Raw genomic sequence first — 26,512 nt, forward strand, 5'->3', positions numbered from 1 at the left:
TCACCCAGAAGTAATGACTCAACCTGCTGTTGAGTAAACTGGTCATGAAAACCCCAATAAAAAGGCTTTGACATTTCCATATCAGGGGTACCAAAGTGATCATCAAGGTCACAACATCCTTCCTATGAACAAGCACTTGGCAATAGTGAGAACCAGGAACCAGGCTCAGGGAGGAGCAACCATATGCCACCAGTAGTTGGGAGTGAGGTGAAAGAGAAGCAGAGAGACACAATGAGAAGTAAGGAATCAATGGCTCTTTCCTTACTTATCATTTGATGACTTAAAGCAGACTTGAAAATAAATAATCATTAAAACAAAATGTTCACCCAAACATCAGCTAAGAGGCACTGCATAAAAACAAGAAATAGGAGTGCAAGTGGAACTTTGCTCTTGTGATGCAAAGTTTTAAGTAGAGGAAGCAGTCTGTCAAACCACATTTCTCAGATACTACATATCTTCCTTAATCTGCAGAATTACATTTGCTGAAGACTAGCTATAGAGAGTCATTACAGTATGGGACTCTCCAGTTCCCTAAAATTTGGAGGGTAAAGAAAAACAGATCAAGGACAAGAGGAGGCATACAAATGAAATCCATAAAACCAGAATTTAAGAATTATGTGATTTGGATAACCTTATGTTGAAGTGCCTCTCATCCAGTAACCACTGGAATACGCTGACGACTTCCTGTCACCCTTCATTGAATATGGGTGTACATCAATTTATCAGGAATATACATGTAGGACCAGTTCTGATTATCATATCGTATATGCTCCCCTTAGGTAATAGCATTAGAAGGCATGGCATACATTTTCAAGGCTATGATGGTGGTGGTCCTAGCCTGTTTAGCGCCCTGGGCGAACACCCCCTCTGGTGCCCCCCCACCCACACATAAAACATATTAAGGATTGTACATTAACATATTTTATTGTAAAAACTGTTGTCAGAACAATACTGATTTTAAGCAGAGAAACACACACACACACACACACACACACACACATACGGGTCTATGTGGTATGGCGGGACTATACTACGTCAATCCGCCCGGTGGTGGTTTAAGTGGACTACCCTTTTGAAAGGACTTAGAGCCAAGGGAGCGAGGTTAAAGTGTTCGAAAAAATCTGAAAAAAAATTTGGGTCACTTCAGACCTCATACACTCCCTATAGAAGTCTAGATACACTGATACACACCAACCAGACTCTATTGTGTTTTCTGGAGACATTGTCCACTTGACAACAATGTGTTTTATGAGGTCCAAAAAAAACAATATTGGGTCTTTAAAGGGACAATGATGTAATATGTAAATAGCTCATCATTACCATGAATACACATCTGACAGGACACAGGATTACTGGAACATCATTTTATTAGTGTTCTTGGATCTGAACATTAATTTTAACCATAAATAAAAAAAGAAATCTATGGACAAAAATGCCCACGCTTCCCACAGAAATATAAAAATATAGAAAACAGAAAAATTAAAAACATTTAAAATGAATTTTAATAGTTTAAAGGTAAATATTAAGGGGAGAAAATATGCATTTATAATTTTTTATTTTAAATATAACCCGTCAAAAAAAACCCTAAATAAATTAAATGTAAAAATTATGAAATACAAACTACTTCTGTATTTAACAAGAACTTTTTTTTCTTTAAACAGAACATCAGTGTTAACAACAATTGGCAATCTGACCAAGATGTAAAACCACAGCTCTCTAAACAGTTATTTTAGTTCATTTTTTTCTGCCTTTTTGCAGTTAATCCTCTGTTTCTTACAAAATCTCTTATGTTTTGAACTGTTCTTCCTGCCAACACCGGATCTTCTACCAATTTGCAATGACTGCATTCATTTTTGGTGGCTAGTTTCCCTTCGTTTATGTGGTCTTTAAAATGCCTCATCACTGCAGCAACCTCAGCCTTGGACCACATGTTTTTGGGAGCTCTTCGGGAATTGTGGGATTGAGCAGCATTTTTCTCTGGAAGATATATAAAGTAGTAGTAGTTAAAACAAACAAAAAACCAAACAAAAAAAACAAAAAACATTTGGTGGTTAAAAGAATGGATGCTACCCTGTACTAACTTCTGAAATGTGTTGCTACCATCAATATCAAAACGAGCTAAAATTCTCTTTGAAAATTTATCAAATTTCTAAAATGAGACATTTAGTGTTCCGCTGTGAATAAAAGACTGAATAAAAAGTTGAATAAAAGTCCCTTGATGCATGCTCAATCATCCAGGTAAGTAAATCCCAAAACGTTGATTCTGTTAATCTGGACGTAGCGTTTTCAGTGGGAGAAACATTTTGTCACTCATCCAAGTGACTTTTTGCCACCACTCTGCAGTTTGCCATATGTTGCAAAGTGATGAAACAATAATAAGCTTAGAGAACCAACTGCACCCCTTACCTTCAGAGGGAGCAGCAGTCTCACTTGCTGCAGGCATTGTGAGTGGTCCTTCATCTGCTGATTACACAATTTGAAGTTTTAATATTTGTAACAAACATTTTATCCACAGAAACCAAGCTAGTGGTAACTTACCACAATCTACAGTGTCTTGGAGCTGCGCTGTGTTTGTGGAATCAGCTACTGCATGTACAGGCTCACTGGTGCCACACGCCAACATTGTGAGTGCTGTGTCATCATCATCTGATTCACTCTCACTGTCCTTTGTTTCAGCATCACTTAATGCAATTTCATCTGAGAAATTGTGGGAAAACCCCCCCAAAAAACCAAACACAAACCCCCCAAAAACCTCACATTAACAACGAGATATGACAAAATACAGAACAAATACTGGAAATTATAGTACATAGTTTTACTATTTAAGGCCACCACTCTGCAGTTTGCCAAATGTTGCAAAGTGATGAAACAATAGACTTCAAGAACCTTAAATCATGGACATTTAACAGAATGGTCTGTGCTTTTAGGTTTTAATTCGGTTGATAAAGCATAATATTCAACTACTGCCCTAATATTTGCTCCTTTCAATACAAACCTTCTATTTTGATCTCATCCAGTGATTTCCCCTGGATCTGGGAAAGTTGTCCTTTTTCCAGTGTTAAAAGCAGTTTGGAAATCTTGGCCAGCTGTGTTGTGGGAACTGGTAATCTGTAGAATTCGCGGTGAACGCGGATATCATGACCCAGGAAATCTGCAACCTGATCAAGTTCGTTGTTTTTCAAATTAAGGACTTGTGAGAGTGTGGCAACATGTTTTCTGAGCTGTGTCGATCTTAGATACTCAGGCTGCTTTGCTCCACACTGGTGTGCATGAACACGCAAGGAGTCCATTCCTCTGTAATGACTCATTGATCGGGGTCTTGCAAAGAGGTAGATATTAGTGGCACAAATACCACAGTCAGGCCTCCTACTAACCAGTAGTGACAGAGCATCCAGCATGCTTGGTGTTAGCAGAACTGGAACATTTCTGTCCCTTTTTCCCATTATTTCTATTCTACAGAAATAGTTACAGAGTCTCTGTTCCATTTCTGAGAGCCCCATGGCAACATCTGTGTGGAGTGCTGTTTTGTCTCTTTCAAGAAAACTTTTGAGGCGCATCTTTGAAACCTCTCCAGAACGTCTTCGGTTGAACACAATGATTTGTGAGAGTGTAACTTGTGCAAGTTGGGCATAATTCTGAGCTGTGGCTTCGTTCTCCAAGCTGCAAAAGGCACTTTCTGCAGATTTTTGAAGGTAGTGATGGAGAATCCGAACATCTTCTGTAAAGGGCAATGTTGATGGCTTGTTAAACTTTGCCTCACTCAATGTGTTCAAGGCACGGTGAGACACCATCTCAGACCATTTGGAGACATACAACTTCTTGAACGCATCAGTGGACTTGATTAGGGCTTCATCCTCTGTCATGAGGGCACGACAATGGATAATGTCAGACATTTTATGCAGTGTATGTCCCAGTTTCAGCGCAAGGCTTGGAGTTTTGTATGACAGTGTCTCTTCATCAAAACCTGAAACTTTCTTTACTGCTTGCACAACTCTCTGGAAATTAGCAGGCTTAATAGCTTCTTCCATGTTATGCACTGAGAATTCTGTGCGCAGACACAACAACAAACGTCCCGCTTCACGAAGCTTCTGTCGTATATAATCATACTTTGTAGGGTCTTGTCCATGTTTATTGTAGAGGGACTGGGCAAACTGAATAACAGTAAAGTCATTTCGCACAGCTGAGGCAATCTCATCTTGTTTCATAACAGCAAGAACCTTCCAGACTCCACTTGACACCTGCGGATAACACTGAGACTCCAGAGTTAAAGCCAGGCCGAGTACTTTGGTTCTTCCAGGTTCTTTATCCGTGTCATCTTTTGGTTTGTTAGGACATCTGCGGACATGTCTCCAAAGATCCTTGCAAACATACATCCCTTGACAATAAAAGCAATGAGCAAACTTTCCCTCTACTGCTTTAATCTTGGGTCTTCTCTTCACTTTCAGTGGTCCCACTCCACCATGCAAAACTGCAGCATTATGCTTAAAATTTCCCTTATTTCTCAATTTCTCTAACAGACTTTTACGCTCGTTTGAGTCTCTAGGCAGGGAAAATGCATGCACAACATCAGGAGCCGTTTTGTGCGTTTTCAGGTGGCGGGAAATTTTAGCTTGTGGTTTGCCACAAAAATAGCAGTAATTTCTTTTACTTAAAGTCATTTTTTCTGATTCAGTTTCGCAAAGCTCACTTTTATCTTGTGGCTTGTCCTTTGTCAAGTTGTGGATTAAATTCGTTGAATCTGATTGTTCATGCGCTTTGGAGATGTCATCTTGGCATAGCAGACCTTTTGATGTGCTTGGCAATAATGAGATGTCTTCATCTGAATCTTCATCATATGACTCTGAATCTGGCACATATTCTTCTTCTGATATGCTGTGGTTGCCATCATCATCGCTTGATATTTGATCCAGAACTGAATGTGGCAATCCATCCTCCCCTGAATATTCAGAAATTTCTTCTTTCTGGAATGTAAGAACAAAAGTTTTTTTAATTGATCAATACTTTAGACAGGTAAAAAATAAACTGAAAAAAAGTCAAGCCAAATATGAATGGGATACACACCTGTGTTGACTGGTGGCAATTCTGATTTGCCAATTTTGCAAGGCAAGATTTGTGCCAGACCCCTAAACAAACTGAAACACATTTTGATAGACTTAATTTAGCTTTGCAGTTCTATTTAAGTGAAGTAGTTTTTTGTCAAAGCATTGCAGTAATGTCAAATGCTGAAAAAACAAAAAAAAACAAAACTGTTCACATTAAGGATATTTTAATGACTACACATACACTGCTAATCCCCCTCCCCCCCCCAAAAAAGGACATCCCAGATGTGAATGAAGGAATTATTCTTATTAAATACTTTGTTCTTTAGGTAGTTGAGTGGCATGAAAGTGTGTAGTTGAATGTGTGTGGCCTCCAGATGCCTGTACGACTTCCCTACAATGCCTGGGCATGCTCGGGATGAGGTGGCGGATGGTCTCCTGAAGGATCTCCTCCAAGACCTGGACTAAAGCATCTGCCAACCCCTGGACAGTTTGTGGTGGATGGAGTGAGACATGATGTCCCAGATGTGCTCAATTGGATTCAGGTCTGGGGAACAGGCGGGCCAGTCCATAGCATCAATGCCTTTGTCATGGAGGAACTGCTGACATACTCCAGCCACATGAGGCCCAGTGTCGTCTCGCATTAGGTGGACCCCAGGGCCAAATGCACCAGCATGTGGTCTCACAAAGGGTCCGAGGACCTCATCTTGTTACCCAATGACAGTCAGGCTCTCTGGCAGGCACAGAAATGCCACCCCTCACCATTACTGACCCACTGCCAATATGATCATGCTGGAGGATGTTGCAGGCAGCAGAACATTCCCCACGGCATCTCCAGACTGTCACGTGCTCAGTTTGAACCTCCTTTCAGCTGTGAGGAGCATAGGGTGCCCGTGCTGAAGTTGCCAAACTTTGTGTTTTCTGGCAAATGCCAAACATCCTGCATGGTGTTGGACTGCAAGCTCAATCCCCACCTGTGGATGCTGGACCCTCAAGTCACCCTCATGAAGTCAGTTTCTGACCATTTGAGCAGACAGATGCACATTTGTGGCCTGTTTGAGGTCATTTTGCAGGGCTCCTCTTGTTCCTCCTTGCACAAAGGTGGAGGTAGCGGTCCTGCTGCTGGGTTGTTGCCCTCCTATGGCCTACTCCACATCCAGGTAGCACCTCCATGCTCTGGACACTACACTAACAGACACAGCAAACCTTCTTGCCACAGCTCACATTGATGTGCTACGCTAGATCAGCTGCACTACCTGAGCCCTTTGTGTGGGTTGTAGACTGTCTCATGCTACCACTAAAATGAAATCACCGCCAGCATTCAAAAGTGACCATAACATCAGCCAGAAAGCATAGGTGCTGAGAAGTGGTCTGTGGTCACCACCTGCAGAACCAGTCCTTTATTATGGTGAATTGACTATAATTTCCACTTGTTGTCTACTCTATTTGCAAAACAGCATGTGAAACTGGTTGTCAGTGTTACTTCCTAAGTGAACAGTTTGATTTCACAGAAGTGTGACTGACTTGGAGTAACATCGCATTGTTTAAGTGTTCCCTTTATTATTTTGAGCAGTTTATGTTATGGAATGGGGAATTGAGGACAATCCCAAGTATACCATTTTTACAAGGTCCTGCACCAATGAGGTAATACTGCATTTCTTTAATTAGACGTGACCACCCATTAATTAAAAAGGGAGCAGTGTTCATTTCAGCACGTCTTAACTTGTTGAACTCTATTAATGCTTTTTACTATACACTGTACCTATTCACTAAATGTCTCACCTTTGCACTTAAAGCCAAGCCACTTGAGGGAGGAAACCGGTCCCACACACTGAATGCACTTGTCCAAAGATGATATTGTTGTGCACACCAGACGATGATTGTGACACTGTTAGCAAAATATTGCAACATTTATTTGTTTTGGACAGTTGGAAAGGTGTGTTTTCAATTCAGTTGCAGATATCAACTAATAAACTTCGTCCATGTAAATCACATCACACCCAGGTGACTGCCAAACACACACACACACACAGCATCCATAAAGAATGATGATAGATTAAATTATTAGTTCATTAAGTGGTACACTGGATTATATTTACCCTTTCAGGCTCTGGATGTTTCAGGTCCAGATCATTGTTTGGAAAGCTGTTTGGTTGCGGCTTTAGGCAGCTCACAGTCTTCTGAATCTGGCTGGTCTCAGTCTTCGTGTGTAACAGATAGAGAATGAAGACAAAAGAACAGTAATCTGACAGTTACTAAAAATGCATCACTCAAGAGGATGAATAGACCATTTCACTATTGGCAAATAGCGTAAGGTACACATCGTGCATGAGAAACATTCATTAAAATCTGTCCTAGGTCAATGTTACCTCTTCAAAATCTTGCACTGAAGAAGAATGCATGGCTTCTGAGCCTTGCTGAGGCATTTCTTCATCAAGATCCTGCAACAAAGAAAAGATGGCACAAAGATTAGACCAAGTGCTCTTCTTGCAACTGTACTGGGCAGTCCTGTGCTTCTGTCTTTAATTTGCATGTGTGTGTGTGTGTGGGGGGGGCTTTCCACTCAAGAAATGTTTTCTTCTGAAAAAAATACTGGCTACAATAGTTAACAACTGATTCCTTTGCAATCATCCATCCTCTTCCACTTATCCTTATCAGGATTGTGGGGTAGCAGTTTTGGGGCCTATACCAGCTACCATAGGGCAGTACAACCTGGACAGATCGCCAGTCTAACATGGAAGGACAAGCATTTGCATTCACACCAAAGGGCAGTTTTGAATCACCAGTTAACCTAACCCCATAAGCTACATCTTTGGACTGTGGGAAGAAGCCAGAGTACACAGCCAGAGAGAGCCCATGCATTACAGCAGTAAAAAGTGCCTAAAACAAGTTAAGAAGTTGTATAGTACTATCTATCTTAATGTTCAAGCCTGAGTTTCAAAAAATTTCAACATAGAAACAAAGCACATGCAGTCAGCTCTGCAAGCTGTAGGTCAAACTGTCAAGACATACGAGAAGACCCCTCCTAAAACCAGAGTGATGTCACCATGAAGCAAACTTTGACGGAGTCCCCCAATAACAGTGTGGTCCTCCTAAGTCACATTTGGGTGGTTAACACACACACACACACACACACACTCAGATGTTATCCAGACTTGCACTTTGAAACAATGAAAAGGACCTACAAGCCACGGTCCATGTAAATCACATCACACCCAGGTGACTGCCAAACACACACACACACAGCATCCATAAAGAATGATGATAGATTAAATTATTAGTTCATTAAGTGGTACACTGGATTATATTTACCCTTTCAGGCTCTGGATGTTTCAGGTCCAGATCATTGTTTGGAAAGCTGTTTGGTTGTGGCTTTAGGCAGCTCACAGTCTTCTGAATCTGGCTGGTCTCAGTCTTCGTGTGTAACAGATAGAGAATGAAGACAAAAGAACAGTAATCTGACAGTTACTAAAAATGCATCACTCAAGAGGATGAATAGACCATTTCACTATCGGCAAATAGCGTAAGGTACACATCGTGCATGAGAAACATTCATTAAAATCTGTCCTAGGTCAATGTTACCTCTTCAAAATCTTGCACTGAAGAAGAATGCATGGCTTCTGAGCCTTGCTGAGGCATTTCTTCATCAAGATCCTGCAACAAAGAAAAGATGGCACAAAGATTAGACCAAGTGCTCTTCTTGCAACTGTACTGGGCAGTCCTGTGCTTCTGTCTTTAATTTGCATGTGTGTGTGTGTGTGTGTGGGGGGGGGGGGGGGGGGGCTTTCCACTCAAGAAATGTTTTCTTCTGAAAAAAATACTGGCTACAATAATTAACAACTGATTCCTTTGCAATCATCCATCCTCTTCCACTTATCCTTATCAGGATTGTGGGGTAGCAGTTTTGGGGCCTATACCAGCTACCATAGGGCAGTACAACCTGGACAGATCGCCAGTCTAACATGGAAGGACAAGCATTTGCATTCACACCAAAGGGCAGTTTTGAATCACCAGTTAACCTAACCCCATAAGCTACATCTTTGGACTGTGGGAAGAAGCCAGAGTACACAGCCAGAGAGAGCCCATGCATTACAGCAGTAAAAAGTGCCTAAAACAAGTTAAGAAGTTGTATAGTACTATCTATCTTAATGTTCAAGCCTGAGTTTCAAAAAATTTCAACATAGAAACAAAGCACATGCAGTCAGCTCTGCATGCTGTAGGTCAAACTGTCAAGACATACGAGAAGACCCCTCCTAAAACCAGAGTGATGTCACCATGAAGCAAACTTTGACGGAGTCCCCCAATAACAGTGTGGTCCTCCTAAGTCACATTTGGGTGGTTAACACACACACACACACACACACACACTCAGATGTTATCCAGACTTGCACTTTGAAACAATGAAAAGGACCTACAAGCCACGGTCCATGTAAATCACATCACACCCAGGTGACTGCCAAACACACACACACACAGCATCCATAAAGAATGATGATAGATTAAATTATTAGTTCATTAAGTGGTACACTGGATTATATTTACCCTTTCAGGCTCTGGATGTTTCAGGTCCAGATCATTGTTTGGAAAGCTGTTTGGTTGCGGCTTTAGGCAGCTCACAGTCTTCTGAATCTGGCTGGTCTCAGTCTTCGTGTGTAACAGATAGAGAATGAAGACAAAAGAACAGTAATCTGACAGTTACTAAAAATGCATCACTCAAGAGGATGAATAGACCATTTCACTATCGGCAAATAGCGTAAGGTACACATCGTGCATGAGAAACATTCATTAAAATCTGTCCTAGGTCAATGTTACCTCTTCAAAATCTTGCACTGAAGAAGAATGCATGGCTTCTGAGCCTTGCTGAGGCATTTCTTCATCAAGATCCTGCAACAAAGAAAAGATGGCACAAAGATTAGACCAAGTGCTCTTCTTGCAACTGTACTGGGCAGTCCTGTGCTTCTGTCTTTAATTTGCATGTGTGTGTGTGTGTGTGTGTGTGGGGGGGGGGGGGGGGCTTTCCACTCAAGAAATGTTTTCTTCTGAAAAAAATACTGGCTACAATAATTAACAACTGATTCCTTTGCAATCATCCATCCTCTTCCACTTATCCTTATCAGGATTGTGGGGTAGCAGTTTTGGGGCCTATACCAGCTACCATAGGGCAGTACAACCTGGACAGATCACCAGTCTAACATGGAAGGACAAGCATTTGCATTCACACCAAAGGGCAGTTTTGAATCACCAGTTAACCTAACCCCATAAGCTACATCTTTGGACTGTGGGAAGAAGCCAGAGTACACAGCCAGAGAGAGCCCATGCATTACAGCAGTAAAAAGTGCCTAAAACAAGTTAAGAAGTTGTATAGTACTATCTATCTTAATGTTCAAGCCTGAGTTTCAAACCACATAGAAACAAAGCACATGTAGTCAGTTCTGCATGCTGTAGGTCAAACTGTCAAGAAATACGAGAAGACCCCTCCTAAAACCAGAGTGATGTCACCATGAAGCAAACTTTGACGGAGTCTCCCAATAACAGTGTGGTCCTCCTAAGTCACATTTGGGTGGTTAACACACACACACACACACACTCAGATGTTATCCAGACTTGCACTTTGAAACAATGAAAAGGACCTACAAGCCACAGTCCATGTAAATCACATCACACCCAGGTGACTGCCAAACACAAACACACACACAGCATCCATAAAGAATGATGATAGATTAAATTATTAGTTCATTAAGTGGTACACTGGATTATATTTACCCTTTCAGGCTCTGGATGTTTCAGGTCCAGATCATTGTTTGGAAAGCTGTTTGGTTGTGGCTTTAGGCAGCTCACAGTCTTCTGAATCTGGCTGGTCTCAGTCTTCGTGTGTAACAGATAGAGAATGAAGACAAAAGAACAGTAATCTGACAGTTACTAAAAATGCATCACTCAAGAGGATGAATAGACCATTTCACTATCGGCAAATAGCGTAAGGTACACATCGTGCATGAGAAACATTCATTAAAATCTGTCCTAGGTCAATGTTACCTCTTCAAAATCTTGCACTGAAGAAGAATGCATGGCTTCTGAGCCTTGCTGAGGCATTTCTTCATCAAGATCCTGCAACAAAGAAAAGATGGCACAAAGATTAGACCAAGTGCTCTTCTTGCAACTGTACTGGGCAGTCCTGTGCTTCTGTCTTTAATTTGCATGTGTGTGTGTGTGTGGGGGGGGGGGGGGGGCTTTCCACTCAAGAAATGTTTTCTTCTGAAAAAAATACTGGCTACAATAATTAACAACTGATTCCTTTGCAATCATCCATCCTCTTCCACTTATCCTTATCAGGATTGTGGGGTAGCAGTTTTGGGGCCTATACCAGCTACCATAGGGCAGTACAACCTGGACAGATCGCCAGTCTAACATGGAAGGACAAGCATTTGCATTCACACCAAAGGGCAGTTTTGAATCACCAGTTAACCTAACCCCATAAGCTACATCTTTGGACTGTGGGAAGAAGCCAGAGTACACAGCCAGAGAGAGCCCATGCATTACAGCAGTAAAAAGTGCCTAAAACAAGTTAAGAAGTTGTATAGTACTATCTATCTTAATGTTCAAGCCTGAGTTTCAAAAAATTTCAACATAGAAACAAAGCACATGCAGTCAGCTCTGCATGCTGTAGGTCAAACTGTCAAGACATACGAGAAGACCCCTCCTAAAACCAGAGTGATGTCACCATGAAGCAAACTTTGACGGAGTCCCCCAATAACAGTGTGGTCCTCCTAAGTCACATTTGGGTGGTTAACACACACACACACACACACACACTCAGATGTTATCCAGACTTGCACTTTGAAACAATGAAAAGGACCTACAAGCCACGGTCCATGTAAATCACATCACACCCAGGTGACTGCCAAACACACACACACACAGCATCCATAAAGAATGATGATAGATTAAATTATTAGTTCATTAAGTGGTACACTGGATTATATTTACCCTTTCAGGCTCTGGATGTTTCAGGTCCAGATCATTGTTTGGAAAGCTGTTTGGTTGCGGCTTTAGGCAGCTCACAGTCTTCTGAATCTGGCTGGTCTCAGTCTTCGTGTGTAACAGATAGAGAATGAAGACAAAAGAACAGTAATCTGACAGTTACTAAAAATGCATCACTCAAGAGGATGAATAGACCATTTCACTATCGGCAAATAGCGTAAGGTACACATCGTGCATGAGAAACATTCATTAAAATCTGTCCTAGGTCAATGTTACCTCTTCAAAATCTTGCACTGAAGAAGAATGCATGGCTTCTGAGCCTTGCTGAGGCATTTCTTCATCAAGATCCTGCAACAAAGAAAAGATGGCACAAAGATTAGACCAAGTGCTCTTCTTGCAACTGTACTGGGCAGTCCTGTGCTTCTGTCTTTAATTTGCATGTGTGTGTGTGTGTGTGTGTGGGGGGGGGGGGGGGGGGGGGGGGCTTTCCACTCAAGAAATGTTTTCTTCTGAAAAAAATACTGGCTACAATAATTAACAACTGATTCCTTTGCAATCATCCATCCTCTTCCACTTATCCTTATCAGGATTGTGGGGTAGCAGTTTTGGGGCCTATACCAGCTACCATAGGGCAGTACAACCTGGACAGATCACCAGTCTAACATGGAAGGACAAGCATTTGCATTCACACCAAAGGGCAGTTTTGAATCACCAGTTAACCTAACCCCATAAGCTACATCTTTGGACTGTGGGAAGAAGCCAGAGTACACAGCCAGAGAGAGCCCATGCATTACAGCAGTAAAAAGTGCCTAAAACAAGTTAAGAAGTTGTATAGTACTATCTATCTTAATGTTCAAGCCTGAGTTTCAAAAAATTTCAACATAGAAACAAAGCACATGCAGTCAGCTCTGCATGCTGTAGGTCAAACTGTCAAGACATACGAGAAGACCCCTCCTAAAACCAGAGTGATGTCACCATGAAGCAAACTTTGACGGAGTCCCCCAATAACAGTGTAGTCCTCCTAAGTCACATTTGGGTGGTTAACACACACACACACTCAGATGTTATCCAGACTTGCACTTTGAAACAATGAAAAGGACCTACAAGCCACAGTCCATGTAAATCACATCACACCCAGGTGACTGCCAAACACACACACACACACAGCATCCATAAAGAATGATGATAGATTAAATTATTAGTTCATTAAGTGGTACACTGGATTATATTTACCCTTTCAGGCTCTGGATGTTTCAGGTCCAGATCATTGTTTGGAAAGCTGTTTGGTTGCGGCTTTAGGCAGCTCACAGTCTTCTGAATCTGGCTGGTCTCAGTCTTCGTGTGTAACAGATAGAAAATGAAGACAAAAGAACAGTAATCTGACAGTTACTAAAAATGCATCACTCAAGAGGATGAATAGACCATTTCACTATCGGCAAATAGCGTAAGGTACACATCGTGCATGAGAAACATTCATTAAAATCTGTCCTAGGTCAATGTTACCTCTTCAAAATCTTGCACTGAAGAAGAATGCATGGCTTCTGAGCCTTGCTGAGGCATTTCTTCATCAAGATCCTGCAACAAAGAAAAGATGGCACAAAGATTAGACCAAGTGCTCTTCTTGCAACTGTACTGGGCAGTCCTGTGCTTCTGTCTTTAATTTGCATGTGTGTGTGTGTGTGTGTGTGTGTGTGGGGGGGGGGGGGGGGGGGGCTTTCCACTCAAGAAATGTTTTCTTCTGAAAAAAATACTGGCTACAATAATTAACAACTGATTCCTTTGCAATCATCCATCCTCTTCCACTTATCCTTATCAGGATTGTGGGGTAGCAGTTTTGGGGCCTATACCAGCTACCATAGGGCAGTACAACCTGGACAGATCACCAGTCTAACATGGAAGGACAAGCATTTGCATTCACACCAAAGGGCAGTTTTGAATCACCAGTTAACCTAACCCCATAAGCTACATCTTTGGACTGTGGGAAGAAGCCAGAGTACACAGCCAGAGAGAGCCCATGCATTACAGCAGTAAAAAGTGCCTAAAACAAGTTAAGAAGTTGTATAGTACTATCTATCTTAATGTTCAAGCCTGAGTTTCAAACCACATAGAAACAAAGCACATGTAGTCAGTTCTGCATGCTGTAGGTCAAACTGTCAAGAAATACGAGAAGACCCCTCCTAAAACCAGAGTGATGTCACCATGAAGCAAACTTTGACGGAGTCTCCCAATAACAGTGTGGTCCTCCTAAGTCACATTTGGGTGGTTAACACACACACACACACTCAGATGTTATCCAGACTTGCACTTTGAAACAATGAAAAGGACCTACAAGCCACGGTCCATGTAAATCACATCACACCCAGGTGACTGCCAAACACACACACACACAGCATCCATAAAGAATGATGATAGATTAAATTATTAGTTCATTAAGTGGTACACTGGATTATATTTACCCTTTCAGGCTCTGGATGTTTCAGGTCCAGATCATTGTTTGGAAAGCTGTTTGGTTGCGGCTTTAGGCAGCTCACAGTCTTCTGAATCTGGCTGGTCTCAGTCTTCGTGTGTAACAGATAGAGAATGAAGACAAAAGAACAGTAATCTGACAGTTACTAAAAATGCATCACTCAAGAGGATGAATAGACCATTTCACTATCGGCAAATAGCGTAAGGTACACATCGTGCATGAGAAACATTCATTAAAATCTGTCCTAGGTCAATGTTACCTCTTCAAAATCTTGCACTGAAGAAGAATGCATGGCTTCTGAGCCTTGCTGAGGCATTTCTTCATCAAGATCCTGCAACAAAGAAAAGATGGCACAAAGATTAGACCAAGTGCTCTTCTTGCAACTGTACTGGGCAGTCCTGTGCTTCTGTCTTTAATTTGCATGTGTGTGTGTGTGTGTGTGTGGGGGGGGGGGGGGGGGGGGGGCTTTCCACTCAAGAAATGTTTTCTTCTGAAAAAAATACTGGCTACAATAATTAACAACTGATTCCTTTGCAATCATCCATCCTCTTCCACTTATCCTTATCAGGATTGTGGGGTAGCAGTTTTGGGGCCTATACCAGCTACCATAGGGCAGTACAACCTGGACAGATCGCCAGTCTAACATGGAAGGACAAGCATTTGCATTCACACCAAAGGGCAGTTTTGAATCACCAGTTAACCTAACCCCATAAGCTACATCTTTGGACTGTGGGAAGAAGCCAGAGTACACAGCCAGAGAGAGCCCATGCATTACAGCAGTAAAAAGTGCCTAAAACAAGTTAAGAAGTTGTATAGTACTATCTATCTTAATGTTCAAGCCTGAGTTTCAAAAAATTTCAACATAGAAACAAAGCACATGCAGTCAGCTCTGCATGCTGTAGGTCAAACTGTCAAGACATACGAGAAGACCCCTCCTAAAACCAGAGTGATGTCACCATGAAGCAAACTTTGACGGAGTCCCCCAATAACAGTGTGGTCCTCCTAAGTCACATTTGGGTGGTTAACACACACACACACACACTCTCAGATGTTATCCAGACTTGCACTTTGAAACAATGAAAAGGACCTACAAGCCACGGTCCATGTAAATCACATCACACCCAGGTGACTGCCAAACACACACACACACAGCATCCATAAAGAATGATGATAGATTAAATTATTAGTTCATTAAGTGGTACATTGGATTATATTTACCCTTTCAGGCTCTGGATGTTTCAGGTCCAGATCATTGTTTGGAAAGCTGTTTGGTTGCGGCTTTAGGCAGCTCACAGTCTTCTGAATCTGGCTGGTCTCAGTCTTCGTGTGTAACAGATAGAGAATGAATATACAGTGCATTTTTGAAGAGGCTTTTGAAACATTAAATAAACTGTATGAGAAAGATAAGTTTCAAGCTATTGTCTTTAAAATATTCACTGTCATGTATAGAGAATTTAAGGCCCTATGATTAAGAGACAAATAGTCAGTGTGATTTCTTTATTTTTTAAGCCATTGCTAAAGGAGTAAAACAATCACCTGTAGCAGCAACGAACTGTCACTAGGGCCCATTTATCTTCAAGGGACAAAATTATTTAAAATGAATCTAACTAAAGAGGCTACACAGCAAAATCTCCAGTGTTAAATTAACACTAGAGAGTGTCTATATGGGTCCACACAACACTGTTGAGTGTTGAATTAACACTTTTGACAGTGTTATATGTTTAAAAGTAACCTAGTCAGTTTTGAAGATTAACAAAGACTAACACTGAGCAGTGCTGATTTTCTAACACTGGAATATTTCTAACATTTTGAGTTATTTTCCAGTGTTAGAAAATCAGCACTGCTCAGTGTTAGCCATTGTTAATCTTCAAAACTGACTAGGTTACTTTTAAACATATAACACTGTCAAAAGTGTTAATTTAACACTCAACAGTGTTGTATTTAACACTCAGAGGTGTGGACCCTTATAGACACTCAACAGTGTTAATTTAACACTGGAGATTTTGCTGTGTAGAATCACATTAAACATCAATCACTGTTAAAATTTAGAAACCGAAAGCCATTTTTTATTTCTGCATACCTGCTGATATTTTTTTAGTGCTTTTAGAGGGCTTTGATGTGGCAGCCATCACAATTGCCTGTTTTCCATTAGTACCTACCCCTGTTTTTCCAGTAGGTTATAGTACCATGTAGTTTTTCAGTAACTACTGCACCAAGGTTCCAAGTGATCCAAAGTGATCAGAAAATTTGACATAGACTGAATGCCACCAGGTGGCTGGTCAATGGTGTCACTCGATAAGTTATGAGTGCGCCTCCTTCGTGAAAATCCAAGCCATCATTTTTGAAACTCTGAAATGTTTGAAATAGCGACCAAAATTAACAGCGTGATCCCTGAATTGAACACTAAAGTATAGACTGAGCAGCAGGCATTTTGTCACCTTGACGTCCATGCTTGCTGTGGCATTTATATCACTGGATGCTCGGCTGCATTGCTATAGTTACCCCAGGCACAGTAGGTGATACTCAATTTCAGTGAAAAACTAGATGCCCTAAGTCACGTTAAGCCAATTTGAGTAGGTACAAATGTAAAAATGGCTTAGGGTATGCAATTTATCAGTTCCAAAAAGTACAATTGTAGAAATACCTTGCATCTCCAGAGCCAATCCGAGTCACCATAATTATAGTCTATTTCTTCGCCTGGACTTATGTCTCTGCTTGCAAATAAGCATAGATGGGGCTTTCCATTGATATTTAATATTTTCATCTTAGCACTTGGACTGATGTGGTTGTCGTTGACAAGTCTGCCTAATGACCCATCTTCTTGAGATGCATCCACACTGTGGGGTTAGGCAAAAAAGTATTAGCTTAACTAGTTAGTTAGGAAGCTTTTTTTTTTCATAAATCAAAAGCAATGTGTCATTTAATCTTAATCAAACTACACTGATATAATACGCACCACCAGAGTTTTCCATCAAACTTGAATTCAAACATGAACACCTTCAGGCTGTCATGATAAACTCTGTGTCTCCGCTCACATTCTTCTTTTGTTATGAGTTTACCTCTGTATTCCAAAAGAAAGTCTCCTTTTTGGAATGGAACAGTCGTGAAAATGCCCCGACCTGAATTGCAGAGGCATACCAAGTGAGTGACAAAAGACAAAGTGACAAACTCCAAATCTAATCCAAACTAAAGACCAACTTACCTTTGAAGGCATTTATGTAGTGGATATCAAGTCCCAGTTTGTCCCTTCCAGCAGAAACATGACAGACTGCATCCTCCCGTGGAGGAATGCGTCTCCTTCGCATGTTCTCCTGTACGATTGGCTGTATTACCAAAGCATATAAAGTATTACGATTATCGTCATCATTGTCATCATCATCAGTAGTAGCAGAACTAGCAGTAGTGTAGTTTACAGCATAAACACAGCTGACTTATTCATAGTGCTAATTTATGCCTTCTTTTAAAATGTTAAAGGCCTAGTACTCAAAATGGCGACATGTGACATTTCTGTAATGGCGACTGCAGAGAGTGATACAAGTACTGAGAAAGCTTAGGCATCAAAACTGTAAGAAGTTTTTTCTTCAGGCATATAAATAAATACACGACTAAATACACTTATACCCTTGCTTTTATTTTAGGGCTGTCAGCAGAATGACAGACATTGGACAAACTGCCCGAAATTAGCTAACAGCGACATCAGGGATTTTGACTCAGACTGCGCTGGTTTAATTGTTAATCGCGTTAGTCGCGATGTCGGCATTAACACGTTTAAGCCACAATAATGCTTTAACACCGAGTAAATCCTAACACGGGTTAGCCCGCTTTATCGCGTTGACGCGGTTAGTCGTCAGCCCTATTTTATTTACTCAATGACAAACGCTGGGGCCGTTTTACTTCTTCAAAGACTCACTAACAGTCCATAAAGCATAAATTAAACCAGTTTAATATAGGCCTGTGCACCTATAATTTCATATAGTATTAAAGTCATGGTGCATTTTACATTAAAAAAGGCTTACCTTTGTGTTTTTAATCCGTCTTCGTATTGCCGTCGACATACACTTGTTAAAGGGCACGCGCGCGAAAGTTGTGGCGCCGTTTCCTGTAGGTACCGCCTATATATATAGCCTACCAATCACAATGACTTCCGGCCGTGTGTATTGAAAATGTGTATTAAATTGCAGTACCTACACACATCCACTCTAACTCGAAACGTCGCTGTGCAATACACTGGAATACACAAAAATCAGGTGAGGGGTATAGGTGGACTTTTAAGAAAATCAGAAAATCTTTTAATTATAGTTTAATAAATGAATTTACACTACAGTTTAAGCAAATACAGGTCAAAAGATAAATAATGACCTCATAAGAAGTAGAAAAAATTATTATTTAGACACTTAAAAATGCATTTACAAGTCATGTTTTAGGGGGACACATGAATACACAGCAAAAAGTCGAAATGTCCCCGGAGCCCAGGTACAGCGCAGGTCAAATGTCAATCCATACCACATAGACGCACTCACACACACACACACACACACACACACACACATATGAAGAGAGTATGTGTAACCCAGAGTAATTTCCTGCACTTATTTCCTGCCATTGAACGCATCACAAATGCATGACTCCAACCACATGACTTTGCTCAGCCAATCGAATGGCATGTAGGTCATAGTAAGCCTGTCCCGGCTTCCTCCCGTCAGATGCGTGGAGGCAAGCCAGGTGACAGAGCTGTTGCAGGTGTGTATTGGCAAACATTTGCTTTTCACGTTTTAATGCATTTTTTTAACACCAACTAACTTATGCAACTTAGATGCTGATTACTGTGAGCCAGAGCCATAATGTTGTTGTGCACTGAACAGAACGGAATTGGTGAGTTTGAACTTTTAATTGACTGTTTGTATTGCTACCAGCTGACCCTAATCGGCTGCTGCCGGTCCAAACAATTTGATTTTGATTTGACTGATAGTTGTTGAATAACAAATGTTGTGGAGCTACATAGTATGTATGTATGTAGCAGTTGAAATGTTTTCAGTTAAATCCTTATTGGTTAGAAATATTATATTTAACCAATATATTGTTTGTTTATTTTTATAAATTGTGTACACAGGAACAAGAATAACTTAATGTATTTAGCTTAATTGGCTGACATTTTTGTATGTTATTCTTGTGATTTCTTATTGGCCTTGTTTATTTAATGCAGGCCAGGTGAACCTTTTTTGGGTATGGAAAAGGATGGCGAGCCAATGAACGGCTAGGAGCAGGACTCATTCTGCATTGAAGCTTCCACTGGACTGGTAGGAAGCTATCAAAGGCGACGCTCTGTCCCGTAATTTCCGAATACACTGATTTCCACAATCATACACACCAGTTCCCCCGTTTATGGACAATAGCGCTTGGACATCTCTCATGGATATTCAGATAAAACTCATGGACTTCAATGTGGATCAGTGTTTTCGATGTTAACATGTTATTTATGGGGAACTTTTTTTGAGAATCTATATTGCTTGGTATAAGCCAGAAGAATTTGCTTAGTTGTTTTTGTGCACCCCCACTGGGTTTTTCTATTAATTAAATAGCTACAGCAGGAATGATTATTTAAGCTTTCATTTTCTTTTCTTAATTTTCTTTGCTTTCGGTTAAATACATGGTACCTGCAAAAGCATTTTGTGTTGTGTGTATTTAATTACTGCCCATCAGCTCCAGTAGCATTCCTAAATCTTCTGATTAATAATAACCACAAAATCACACTCAATCCCTAGCCTGTATTAACTCATTAGCGCTACATCAGTGTTACATATGCATAGTGTGCAAACGGCTAACAACCTGCCATCACAATTCGTGATAGCTACACCAGTGTCTACTGTTTAATATCATAGCCAAGTGTCTAACAAACGTAAACAGAAGTTTTCACTATCCGGACTAATTAATGTTATGTTGTTCTATCTCTGGTGTGGTCAGTGCTATCCTCTATGCTGTTGCATGCTGGGGCAGCGGGTTGAGGGCAGTGGCGTGTCCAGCGGGGTGGCCTGTGGGGCCACCCCCAACCAGACTGGCCACCCCAGGTGCCACCCCAAAGGCAAAACAATAAAATTCAATCAAATATCAAATGTACGATTATGTGTTCACGGTGAAGCTCAGATATCCGAGTGTAAGTGTGTTATGCCCCCAGAAATGTGTTCTTTGTGTTCTCTTTATCTCGCTATTGTAGCTTAGAGCGGTGTGTGTATTTTCGTAACCATGACAACGCAAGAGCAGTTTACGCTGAGAGTCAGGAAGTGAATCTACTGTGTGACTCGGGATATTAGCGTGTGGGCTCATTCAACCGCCAGCTCCGCCGTTACAGGATTAATCCTTTTCTCTTCGCTAAGGCATAGTCTGTGAGTATAATTCATTTTGTACAATTAAGCGGTGAAGCGTTTTGAACCGTTGTCTGTTATTCGGTTAGCTTTATTGTGTCTCATATAAGCTATGCGGCTAGGCTGTCAAGCTGTGATAATTAGCCAGATGCTTTGAGCTTATTGCATCTATAATACATTTCATATATTTCATTGTATTGTGTTTACAGTATATTTCATTGTATTGTGTTTACAGTTTCACAAAAAAGTGCCCAGTAAAAACTTCTGGAATCCAATCATCTGAGTCCTGGAGATTTTCTTGGGAGTGTTTAAGCTGAATGGAAACTTAGCCCATAACAGTGAAAAGACTGCAACGCAGCTAATAGGGATACGAGGATCGCCGCTGTACGGAGCTACTCATTATCGAGAGATAAGCAGCCTCCAATATAGCCTCGGAAAACTTCGCCGCAGCCCACATCTCCCGATACTGGAGACCCAACGACACGCAATGTCACAACGTAGCAATGCTGACAAAGGAAATGGAGACAACCAGTCAGAGTGTGTGCGCTCAAGGAGCAGTTGCTCATCTGGTACATCGTCTGGCTCAAAAATCAGCATAGCCATTGCCATGGCAAAAGCAAAGGCTGAAGCCGCGCAAGCTAGAGCGGCACATTCAAAAAGAGAAATCGAGCTTAAAGTGGAGCAAGCACGTATTCAAGCCAGCCTCGACGCACTAATCGATGAAAAAGAAAGGGATGCCGCCGTTGCTGAGGCGAACTCCCTAGTAGCTGGTCTGCAGGATATGGGTCTCGAAGTACGCAGCGAAGTTAACAGCCTGGTCCGCCAGTCTGTCAAAGACCAGCGCGTAGCCGCCTTTGTCTCCGAACAGGCCAGCCTGAGCGCCAAGGGTCTATCGGCTACAGAAAATAACCTTCCCCCTTCTCAGCCAGTCACTCACCCGCATAACGCGGCTCAGACCCAAGCTGCCGCTCCTGCTGCTATTACGCCACACCAAGCTCTTCAGGGCCCTTGGAGAAGCGACGCACCAACACGACAGAGCTCCAAGTCACCCTTCTACCCCCCTCCAACTCCACTCCTACAGCAGAACCCCAAACGAGATTCTACGTTTCCCACGCATCAGCCCGTCCACGGGACACTCTACGGAGGTGATTACGACCATTCTACAACCACTGACCTCATCAAATATCTCGCTCGTAACCACTTGGTGACTTCAGGTCTCACCGCATATGACGACCAGCCAATAAACTATTGGGCCTGGAAAACATCATTCCAGAACGCCATTGCCAATCTAGACCTGTCTGCTGCAGAAGAACTCGACCTCCTAACCAGACACCTGGGAAAGGAGTCAACAGAGCAGGTAAGAAGAATAAAAACGGTCAACATCAGGAATCCAACTATTGGACTGTGCTCAGCATGGGGGCGCCTCGACGAACTATATGGCTCCCCAGAAGCCGTCGAACAAGCTCTGTTCAGCAAACTAGAAAGCTTCCCAAAGCTCACGACAAAAGATCCACGGAGACTCCGGGATCTAGCCGACCTGTTGTCAGAGCTACAAGCCGCTAAAGAAGATGGCTACCTCGCGGGCATGTCGTACTTGGATACCTCCAGAGGAATTAAGCCCATCATCGAGAAACTTCCATACAGCATACAAGAAAAGTGGCTATACCACGGGACGAGATACAAACAAGAACATTTCGTCAGCTTCCCACCTTTCTCCGTGTTGGTGAACTTCATCCGCACCGAGGCGAAAGCACGTACGGACCCAAGTTTCAACCTCTTCACGCCAAGCCCCCCAACCGAGAGAATGAATAAATGGGAGAGGCCCACGAAGACGTCCGTTCACACCCACAAAACACAAGTCTCAGGCACTGCCAAGTTCGAGTCTAAGGAAAGCAGGGAACGTATTGACCCGAATAAACATTGCCCCCTGCACAAAAAACCCCATCCTCTGAGGAAATGCAGAGGTTTCCGCGAGAAGAGCTTAGACGGTCGCAAACAGCTTCTGAAAGAACACTATGTCTGCTTTCGCTGTTGCTCGTCAACAGAACACTTTGCAAAGAACTGCACAGCCAAGATAACATGCACCGAGTGTGGTAGCGCTGCCCACGTGACAGCCCTCCACCCTCACCCACCTACCTGGAAATCTAAATCGTTCCACTCCATCTCAGAGGATAGCGGGGAGGAGGACAAAGCTGATAACCAGGAGGTCAACGCAACGTGCACACAGGTATGTGGGGAAGGTCTGAGTGCTAGAGCGTGTGCTAAGATCTGTCTCGTCAGGGTGTTCCCAAACGGACGAAGAGAGGAAGCCAAGAGAATGTACGCTATATTGGATGAGCAGAGTAATCGCTCCCTCGCGTGGTCAGAGTTCTTCGAAGCCTTCAAGATCTCCGGGCGCTCGTACTCATACACACTAAAGACCTGCGCGGGACGTACGGAGACATCAGGAAGGAGAGCCAGCGGCTACACCGTAGAGCCATTGGACGAGAAACTGAGTATCTCTCTGCCTACACTCCTCGAGTGTAACCAAATTCCCAACGTCCGCGCGGAGATTCCCACCCCCCGGTGCGGCCTATCATCATACCCACCTAAAACGCATCGCTGACAAGATACCACCTCCGGACCCAGACGCCAGCATTCTTCTCTTACTGGGCAGAGATATCTTACGGGTCCACAAGGTCCGAGAGCAAATAAGCGGCCCAGGAGATGCTCCCTTCGCCCAAAGGCTTGAGCTGGGATGGGTCATCGTCGGAGACGTGTGCCTCGGAGGTGCTCACAGACCACCGGAGGTGAGAAGCTACAAAACGGCCGTTCTAGGGAACGGTCGTACAAGCCATCTCCAGCCATGTAACAACCAGATCAAAGTGACAGAGGTGTTTGAACAAGCACGTGACTATCAACAACATCCAGCGCGAACCCCGACGACGCTAATCGGAGACAATTTGGGGCAAACCGTCTTCGCTCGCACTCCCAACGACCACAAACTTGCTCCATCCAGGGAAGATTTGGAGTTTCTAAGAATAATGGAAGCTGAGTGTTGCCAAGACAGCTCCAACAGTTGGGTCGCACCTTTGCCGTTTAGGTCACCGAGGCAGCGACTCCCTAACAACAGGAAACAGGCTCTCGAACGCCTCGTCTCACTTCGGCGCTCACTGGAAAAACGACCACGGATGAAAGCCGACTTCCTAGAGTTTATGGAGAAGACACTAAAGAAGGCGCACGCAGAAGCTGCCCCTCCCTTGCAACCCGGTCAGGAGCGTTGGTACTTGCCCCTGTTCGGCGTGTACCACCCCCGGAAGCCGGACAAGACCCGCGTGGTCTTCGACAGCAGTGCATCCTATGAGGGAGTATCGCTCAACGATGTCTTACTCAGTGGTCCCGATCTTAATAACAGCCTACTAGGTGTTCTTATGAGGTTTAGGAAGGAACAGGTTGCGATCACCGCCGACATCGAGCACATTTTCCACTGCTTCATCGTGAAAGAAGACCACCGGGATTTTCTCCGCTTCCTGTGGTATAGAGACAATGACCCTACCTCTGACGTCGTGGATTACAGGATGCGGGTGCATCTCTTTGGTAACAGCCCCTCGCCTGCCGTCGCAGTGTATTGCCTGCGGCGGGCGGCTAAGGCAGCAGAGGCCGACTACGGCAGCGATGCTAGGAGATTCGTCGACCGCGATTTCTACGTCGACGATGCCTTAAAGTCTTTCAGTACAGAGGAAGAAGGCATCGCAGTTCTCCAGCGAGCGCAGAAGATGCTCGCGGCTTCCAACCTCAGGCTGCACAAGGTTGCATCAAATCGTTCCGCGGTCATCAGAGCATTCCCCTCCCAGGATCGCTCTCAGGATTTCAATGGCCTGGATCTCTCCATCGATGATCTGCCTATCCAGCGTAGCCTGGGACTGTTCTGGAATATGCGCACGGACACTTTCACGTTCAAGATCAAGATCGATCAGAAGCCGTTCACCCGCAGAGGGGTACTCTCGACCATTAACAGTCTATACGACCCCCTAGGGTTTCTAGCACCCATCACAGTTGATTGATGGAAGACGGATCCTAAGAGAACTCACCTTGCAAGCGGAAGACTGGGACGCACCCCTTCCCAAAGACATGGAGACCGAGTGGACTAGATGGAAACAGTCTCTTCAAGACCTGGAGGGGCTCCAAATACCACGGCCTTATACGTCCCTCTCCACCACAGGCGCCCTAAGGAGAGAACTCTGCGTCTTCGCCGACGCATCGGTCAGAGCAATAGCGGCCGTAGCCTACATCAGGGTAACTGGCAAGCAGGGACAAACTGAGATTGGGTTTGTCTTTGGGAAATCGAAGTTGGCTCCCCAACCTAGCCTAACTGTCCCTAGACTTGAACTTTGTGCTGCTGTGCTCGCCGTCGAGATCGCCGAGATGATAGTCGCAGAGATGGACACAACGTACGACAACATCACCTACTACACAGACAGTAAGGTCGTACTGGGATACATCCATAACCAGTCAAGGAGATTTTATGTCTACGTACACAATAGGGTCCAACGTATCCTTCAGTCACCCTGTCCCGGCCAGTGGAAGTACGTTCCAATGCATGCTACCTCGGCCATAAGCGTGGTCAGAACCCAGCTGACGTTGGGTCAAGAGCTGTAGCATCAGCCCTGCTCAGCAGTACACCATGGCTCAAAGGACCAGCCTTTCTTTGCGACGCATCAGGGCATCCATCCGAGCTTCAAGAGACGTACAATCTTGTCGACCCCGACATCGACGCCGAAGTGCGTCCACAGGTGACGATGAAACTCACCCATGTCGCTAAAGGCGTGGTACGCCCTCAACGCTTTGAACGCTTCTCCAAGTTCAGCACACTCCATGCAGCCATTGCAGATTTGATCCACGTAGCTAGCTCCTTCGCTCGCTCGACGCAGGGCGAATGTCGAGGCTGGCACATCTGTCGTCCTACAGAAGAGGAGCTGCTGAAAGCCAAAGTGTGCATCGTAAAGAGTGTCCAGGGTGAGTGCTACGCGGAAGAGCTCAAGTGTATCGGCTCTGGAGTCGACATACCATCTTCCAGCAGCTTGTGGAGATTGCATCCCATTATGGACCAGGATCGACTACTCAGGGTAGGAGGTCGGATCGAGCAGTCAGGCTTAGGCATGAACGAGACTCATCCCATCATCATTCCTGGCCGGCATCACCTCGCTACTCTGCTTGTGTCCCACTATCACGAAGCAGTAAAACACCAGGGGAGACATCTTACCGAGGGTGCCGTTCGGGCCGTAGGTTTTTGGCTCGTGGGAGCCAAACGCTGTATCAGCAGTCTGCTCTACGGATGCATCACTTGTAAGAAGCTGCGAGGGAAGGCCGAACATCAACGGATGGCAGCCCTGCCGGCAGAACGGTTACAAGTAGCACCTCCCCTCACCTACATAGGTGTCGATGTCTTTGGACCGTGGGGCATCGTTTCACGCCGCACAAGAGGAGGCGTTTCGAACTCCAAGCGATGGGCGGTGATGTTCTCGTGTATGTGTTCCAGGGCAGTGCACATTGAGGTGATCGAAGCCATGAGTGCCAGCAGCTTTATCAACGCCTTGAGGAGATTCTTTGCGGTCAGGGGCCCCGCGAAGCAGATACGCTCGGACTGCGGAACTAACTTCGTCGGCACTTCCCGTGAGCTGGGGATGGAC

General features: G+C 43.5%; 3 protein-coding genes across 6 annotated transcripts; 1 reads left to right on the forward strand and 2 right to left on the reverse strand.

Annotated features, from left to right (window-relative positions):
- Nucleotides 1–1,146: 1,146 nt before the first annotated feature.
- Nucleotides 1,147–7,236, reverse strand: LOC146562101 (uncharacterized). 3 transcript variants are annotated; one of them, XM_085293571.1, is made up of 7 exons: nt 7,139–7,236; nt 6,822–6,927; nt 5,062–5,123; nt 2,996–4,961; nt 2,539–2,697; nt 2,407–2,463; nt 1,147–1,977 (listed from the first exon to the last, which is right to left on the reverse strand). In XM_085293571.1, exons 4-7 carry the CDS (start codon nt 4,656–4,658, stop codon nt 1,730–1,732), a joined length of 2,127 nt encoding a protein of 708 aa, XP_085149697.1. In that variant the 5' UTR covers nt 4,659–4,961; nt 5,062–5,123; nt 6,822–6,927; nt 7,139–7,236; the 3' UTR covers nt 1,147–1,729. The 3 variants fall into 3 exon arrangements, with proteins under 3 accessions (XP_085149697.1, XP_085149698.1, XP_085149696.1); XM_085293572.1 differs by having other exon boundaries at nt 2,407–2,460; nt 5,062–5,132; XM_085293570.1 differs by having other exon boundaries at nt 5,062–5,132.
- Nucleotides 7,237–16,519: 9,283 nt separating this feature from the next.
- On the reverse strand, nt 16,520–19,299 carry LOC146562102 (histone-lysine N-methyltransferase set-1-like). The gene is made up of 5 exons (XM_085293575.1): nt 18,501–19,299; nt 17,687–17,807; nt 17,441–17,603; nt 17,129–17,321; nt 16,520–16,833 (listed from the first exon to the last, which is right to left on the reverse strand). The coding sequence occupies exons 1-5, from the start codon at nt 18,537–18,539 to the stop codon at nt 16,723–16,725; spliced, it is 627 nt and encodes a 208-aa protein (XP_085149701.1). The 5' UTR covers nt 18,540–19,299; the 3' UTR covers nt 16,520–16,722.
- On the forward strand, nt 19,196–23,458 carry LOC146562103 (uncharacterized). Of its 2 annotated transcripts, none has more exons than XM_085293574.1 (2): nt 19,196–19,224; nt 19,688–23,458. In XM_085293574.1, the coding sequence occupies exon 2, from the start codon at nt 21,331–21,333 to the stop codon at nt 23,446–23,448; it is 2,118 nt and encodes a 705-aa protein (XP_085149700.1). In that variant the 5' UTR covers nt 19,196–19,224; nt 19,688–21,330; the 3' UTR covers nt 23,449–23,458. The 2 variants fall into 2 exon arrangements, with proteins under 2 accessions (XP_085149700.1, XP_085149699.1); XM_085293573.1 differs by lacking the exon at nt 19,196–19,224 and adding an exon at nt 19,260–19,356.
- The last annotated feature ends 3,054 nt before the right edge of the window (nt 23,459–26,512 follow it).

This window comes from Mchenga conophoros, linkage group LG12, assembly GCF_057382185.1.
Source record: "Mchenga conophoros isolate Kocher_MC1m ecotype Shallow Benthic linkage group LG12, M_conophoros_male_GT1.1, whole genome shotgun sequence".
NCBI classification, from domain to species: domain Eukaryota; kingdom Metazoa; phylum Chordata; class Actinopteri; order Cichliformes; family Cichlidae; genus Mchenga; species Mchenga conophoros.

Bases quoted from the DNA above. Each gene is read 5' to 3' on its own strand.
- LOC146562101 (XM_085293571.1), bottom strand. From the start codon at position 4,658: ATGACTTTAAGTAAAAGAAATTACTGCTATTTTTGTGGCAAACCACAA. The intron at 2,698-2,995 runs GTTTGTATTGAA...ACAATTTCTCAG, and splicing joins GGATGAGATCAAAATAGAAG to ATGAAATTGCATTAAGTGAT. The intron at 1,978-2,406 runs GTAAGGGGTGCA...TATATCTTCCAG, and splicing joins GACTGCTGCTCCCTCTGAAG to AGAAAAATGCTGCTCAATCC.
- LOC146562102 (XM_085293575.1), bottom strand. From the start codon at position 18,539: ATGTCGACGGCAATACGAAGACGGATTAAAAACACAAAG. The intron at 17,808-18,500 runs GTAAGCCTTTTT...TTGGTAATACAG, and splicing joins GACGGATTAAAAACACAAAG to CCAATCGTACAGGAGAACAT. The intron at 16,834-17,128 runs GTATTTCTACAA...CAAACATTTCAG, and splicing joins ATTGGCTCTGGAGATGCAAG to AGTTTCAAAAATGATGGCTT.
- LOC146562103 (XM_085293574.1), top strand. From the start codon at position 21,331: ATGTCACAACGTAGCAATGCTGACAAAGGAAATGGAGACAACCAGTCA.